This window comes from Budorcas taxicolor, chromosome Y (genome assembly GCF_023091745.1).
Source record: "Budorcas taxicolor isolate Tak-1 chromosome Y, Takin1.1, whole genome shotgun sequence".
Classification (NCBI taxonomy): domain Eukaryota; kingdom Metazoa; phylum Chordata; class Mammalia; order Artiodactyla; family Bovidae; genus Budorcas; species Budorcas taxicolor.
Window position 1 is genome coordinate 6,489,726 of NC_068936.1, and position 4,909 is coordinate 6,494,634.

The window sequence follows — 4,909 nt, forward strand, 5'->3', positions numbered from 1 at the left end:
TTTGCGTGATTGTAGCTTCAGAAGCACAGTATAAGAGAAAGATAATGAAATTACTAAGGAAAACAGATATCATGTCTTTCAAGAACTTTTTAACCACGTTGATGTGCTGCAGTCACCACCAGGAAATTATTCTGTCTCTGTGGTGACAGATAAGCAATGTCTAAAAATTCATTTGGAATTATAGGGTGGAATCTTGGTGTCAGGAAATAAAGAGGGTCCTTAAGGACAGCAGACCAAAACGACCCTATAGAATACCACTTGTAAAGTACATATCTTGTGCTGACCATGGGCCAGTCACTGGTTATGTCACGTTATCTTTGTTATCACAGTGATGGCATAATTGTGATCAAGACTTTGGACATGCTGCAGTATCTATATTTTCAAGGACAGAATGAATTTCTTTAATGAAAGCAATCTGCTGTCTAACCTTTTAAGACTCTACCAGTAACTAATAGAATATAACGTGTGAAGGCACGAAAGTTCATACTGTGTATTTTCATTTTTCTAACTTTATTTGCATCTCTTCCTTCACCCATACCATCTTAATTTAGCACCCCTTCATTTCATCAGGGATGAGTTCAGAAATCACTTTACATCCATTACCTCTTTTCCCTTTGTTCTCATTTTGTTGCTTACAAATATTATACCAGGTGTCATTTACCTAGGATGCATAACGGATGTTTTCTTGAACTGACAAGTTTATAAAGCCATGAAGTAAAATAGCCAACCATTGAACTAAAGCCTCATTTTACTCTTCCTTGTTTGAAAATAAAAAATGAAACTATGAAGATGAACATGGAAATTTATTGTTCAAATACAAGAATTGTAGATATCTGTTGACATGTCCGAACATAAATTTCAATCTCCTTTAGGCTCCATAATCTGACACGTATTTGATAGGTCAGCTTTAATTAGGATGGTTTTCACATATTGATGATTATTGATGAGTTTACTCGAAAGAGAGGAGGCAGATGTATAAGCGATTGTTGGCACTGAGAACCATGAGTTGCCTCTCTCTTGCAGGTTAAGAAAAGGACTGTCATGGGCTGACATATCGCTATGCCTGTCTGGAAATTTGGAAGGTTCCACCATCAGTCCAGAATAACTGCTCTGTAATGGAGATTCGATGTGGTTCCGAGAAGGAGATGTAGTTGTAGTAGCAAAGTCCTCAACGTGGCCGTTTCCTTGAGCATAGCTGCTCTGTGAGTGCCAATTAAAAATGCTCAACGTTTTTAAAACTTCAGGTTGATCTACCACAATCTGGTCTGTGTGTCTAACTGATATTGCTGATGGGGTAGGTAAGGCACATGGAGATAGGACACTTGTATTAGTGACTATCTGGCTGGTATGAGGCTTTTGTATGAAAGGCACACTTAAACTTGTGGAGGCTGGACATGCAGTCTCTCCGCTCATTTCTGGAAGAAATTCAGAGTTATGATCATCTTTTTTGACACTTGCTTTAGCATGCTTCTTGTTACCTTGAACTAATGAAGATATTGGAGACACATTGTTAATTCCAACTCTTCTTTGCATTCTTACTAAAAGTTGGGGATGGCCTCTTTTGAAATTTGGATTATAGTAGGTCTGTAACTGAAATCAAAGAATTAAATTATTTAGTTTCTTTATAAACCAAGGTAAAACTGACAAACAAAGCTAAGTTATAAAAACATATTCCTTTAATGGAACCAATTAAATAACATCAAATCAAATACCTCTGTTGGTAGTTTTAACAGGTAACATGTTAGAAAGAATATGCTCAACTAAAAGTATGTTGCATATATACAGTAAATACCACTTCAAGTAGCTTCAGAACTTATGTCTGGTTTCAAGTTGCTAGGAAAGTTTGTTAACATCCAATATTTTAACCTCCAGCTGTTTTCAACTTCAAAAAAATAAAACTATTTCAACAACTTGTTATCTCAAGTTTAAATTCTGTTTTAGCTACATATATGAACATGCTTTCTAGGTCACATGGTTTAATCTGACATATTGGCAATAAGTGAAAATTTTGGAATACCTTAGTCAAAAGAGAGATGTTGTTTTCTTCTTCCAGAAAGACAGGTAGTGAAGCCGATCTTTGAACAGTTTGGCGCTTTTTATGAAATCCATAAAGGTTAAGCTGTCGAATTAAACTCTTCATACTCTTGGTTTCAAATATTCTGAAAGGATCCTTTCTCTCCAAGACTTCTTTCTTAAAGAGTTCTTCATTGATCACTATACATGTGCCTGTGTCATCCCACCAAATAGATTCAAACTGATCACTTTCAACTATATTCCAAAGTTTTTGTGGAAATGTGAGTGAAAGGAAATCATTCGCATCATCTGTTTCAGAGACAGAATATGTGTAGTGTGGCCTTTTGATCACAAGATCCTCAGACAAAGCCTGAAAAGCATATTCTTCAATCATAGATCTCAAAACTGAGTCCCCAGTTGTATAATCATAAGAAGAAGATCTAATGGAGGTTTCTGAACCAGTGGGTTCATCTTTAGGAGGCCCATCTTGAATTTCTGAAGAAATATGTGCCATCTCAGAGAAACATTTCTTCAGATAATTTTCTCATTTGTCTGGTTCAGCTTCAAATGATGTCTGCCTGACCTGCAGAGAGAAACTCTCTCGACCATCACAGAGGTCCTCCCAGTCAAAAAGCTGTGACATCGCAAAATCACTGGTCTCCTAGCAATCAAAGGTTAGTTGTGACATCACAAAGTCACTGGTCTCCTAGCAATTGAAGGGTAATGTTCAACCAGTGTTTACTTCAGCATCAACTTAAAATACAGACTGTTTCCAGAAATAGTAACCAAAACCATGAAGGATGCAAAATCTCATTACTAAAGTTTTTTTTTGTTTTTTTTTTTTTTTTTTTGGTTGCTGTGTTTGGGATAGCCTTTCTCTTTCTGGCAGTTTGTGGTTCCTCTTTATTGTGGAGGTTCCTCCCTGTGGGTGGGGTTGGATGAGTGGCTTGTCAATTTTCCTGGTTAGGGAAGTTCGCGTCAGTGTTCTGGTGGGTGGAGCTGCATCTCTTCTCTCCGGAGTGCAATGAAGTGTCCAGTATTGAGTTTTGAGATGTCTATGGGTTTGCTCTTTGGGCAGTATATTGAAGCTCCGGGCTATGTTCCTGTGTTGCTGGAGTATTTGCATGGTATGTCTTGCTCTGGAACTTATCGGCTCTTGGGTGGTGCTTGGTTTCAATGTAGGTATGGAGGTTTTTGGATGATTTCTTTTAAAAAAAATACATTCATTTATTTTAATTGGAGGGTAATTACTTTACATTATTATATTTGTTTTGCCATACATTAACATATATCCGCCACAGGTATACACGTGTTCCCCTTCCTGAACCCCTTCCCTCCTCACAACCTGTACCATCCCTCTGGGTCATCCCAGTGCACCAGCCCCAAGCATCCCGTATCATGCATTGAACCTGGGCTGGCGACTCATTTCATATATGATATTATACATGTTTCAGTGCCATGCTCCCAAATCATCCCACCCTCTCACTCTCGCACAGAGTCCAAAAGACTGTTCTAGACACCCGTGTCTCTTTTGCTGTCTTGCATACATGGTTATCGAAAAATCACATCAATAAATCTAGTTTATTTCTGAAATACAAGTGATTTATCATCCTTCTATACACACATTCTTAATATTCAGCAGTGTTACTCTCACAAACTTGGTCTACTTGCTTCTGTGCAAAAAAATTTATGAACTGACTGGGTTTCAGTGGGGGGGGGGGGGCGGGGCGGGGGGGCGGCGGGGAAGTGCTTACTGTAGGACCGAGCAAGGTGTCTTAGCAGCTGGTGCTTCAAAGACGCAAATCTCCAAATACTTTCAGGGGAAATATTTTAATGACTGAGCGAGGGTGGAACATGGGGTCTGTGATCAATATTGGGACATTCTACTAATGGCCTATTACTGAGGATATTGGGAGTCCACATCATCGACCGTCTAGTTCCAACTAGGTACTTACATTTCTGCCTGGTTTGGGCTTTAGCATCTCTAAAACTGTTCACAGGATATTGCTCAGAATGTTATCGATGGCCCTTGCTGCTGCTGCTGCTGCTGCTAATTCGCTTCAGTCATGTCCGATTCTGTGCGACCCCAGAGATGGCAGGCCACCAGGCTCCCCCGTCCCTGGGATTTTCCAGGCAAGAACACTGGAGTGGGTTGCCATTTCCTTCTCCACGATGGCCCTTGAGGAAGGACTAAAGACCCTTGAATTTGCTTAATGGCTAAATCATAACTATTCTCTATTGCTTGATTATTTTCCTTAGTTTCTGTCCTTTCTAGCTTCTCTGATTAAAATTACTTTTGAACACGAGGAGGTCAAAAATCTCCTACCTCTCTCTCTCGATTTCCATGCTTTACAATCTTAAGAAGGGACTGCTTAGCACAAGAAAGGAAAAACAGTCTTGGACTTAGAGCTTGATCATAAATGTGACAGAAAATCTCAGTGCAGGTTCAGTTTCTTTTTCAGGTTTCCCAGCTCTTGGAGTGATTGAGTCAGCAACAACTTTGGCTCTTTCCTGTTGAGATGGAACATGGAGTGGGAAATAATTCTAAAATCTAAGCTTGGTATCAATAGTTTATGTTATGAAAACATATCTCTCTATTATATCGAACCTGGTCTGGCTATTCGTTTGACAAATAATATTACGCATGTTTCAATGCCATTATCCCAAATCATCCCACCCTCGCCCTCTCTCATAGAGTCCAAAAGACTGTTCTATACATCTGTGTCTATTTTGCTATCTCACGTACAGGTTTATCATTACCATCTTTCTAAATTCTGCATATAGGCGCTAGTTTACTCTACTGGTATTTTTCTTTCTGGCTAAATTCACTATGTATAATAGGCTTCAGTTTCATCCACTTCACTAGAACTGATTGAAACGTATTCTTTTTAGTAGC

General features: G+C 39.0%; 1 protein-coding gene across 1 annotated transcript; it reads right to left on the reverse strand.

Moving 5' to 3' along the window:
• Window positions 1-858: 858 nt before the first annotated feature.
• On the reverse strand, window positions 859-2,527 carry LOC128071056 (heat shock transcription factor, Y-linked-like). The gene is made up of 2 exons (XM_052664041.1): window positions 2,018-2,527; window positions 859-1,590 (listed from the first exon to the last, which is right to left on the reverse strand). The coding sequence occupies exons 1-2, from the start codon at window positions 2,525-2,527 to the stop codon at window positions 859-861; spliced, it is 1,242 nt and encodes a 413-aa protein (XP_052520001.1).
• Between the last annotated feature and the right edge of the window lie 2,382 nt (window positions 2,528-4,909).

Coding starts and splice junctions, on each gene's coding strand:
- LOC128071056 (XM_052664041.1), bottom strand. CDS start 2,527: ATGGCACATATTTCTTCAGAAATTCAAGATGGGCCTCCTAAAGATGAA. Junction 1,591..2,017: donor ACATCTCTCTTTTGACTAAG/GTATTCCAAAAT, acceptor CTTTGATTTCAG/TTACAGACCTACTATAATCC.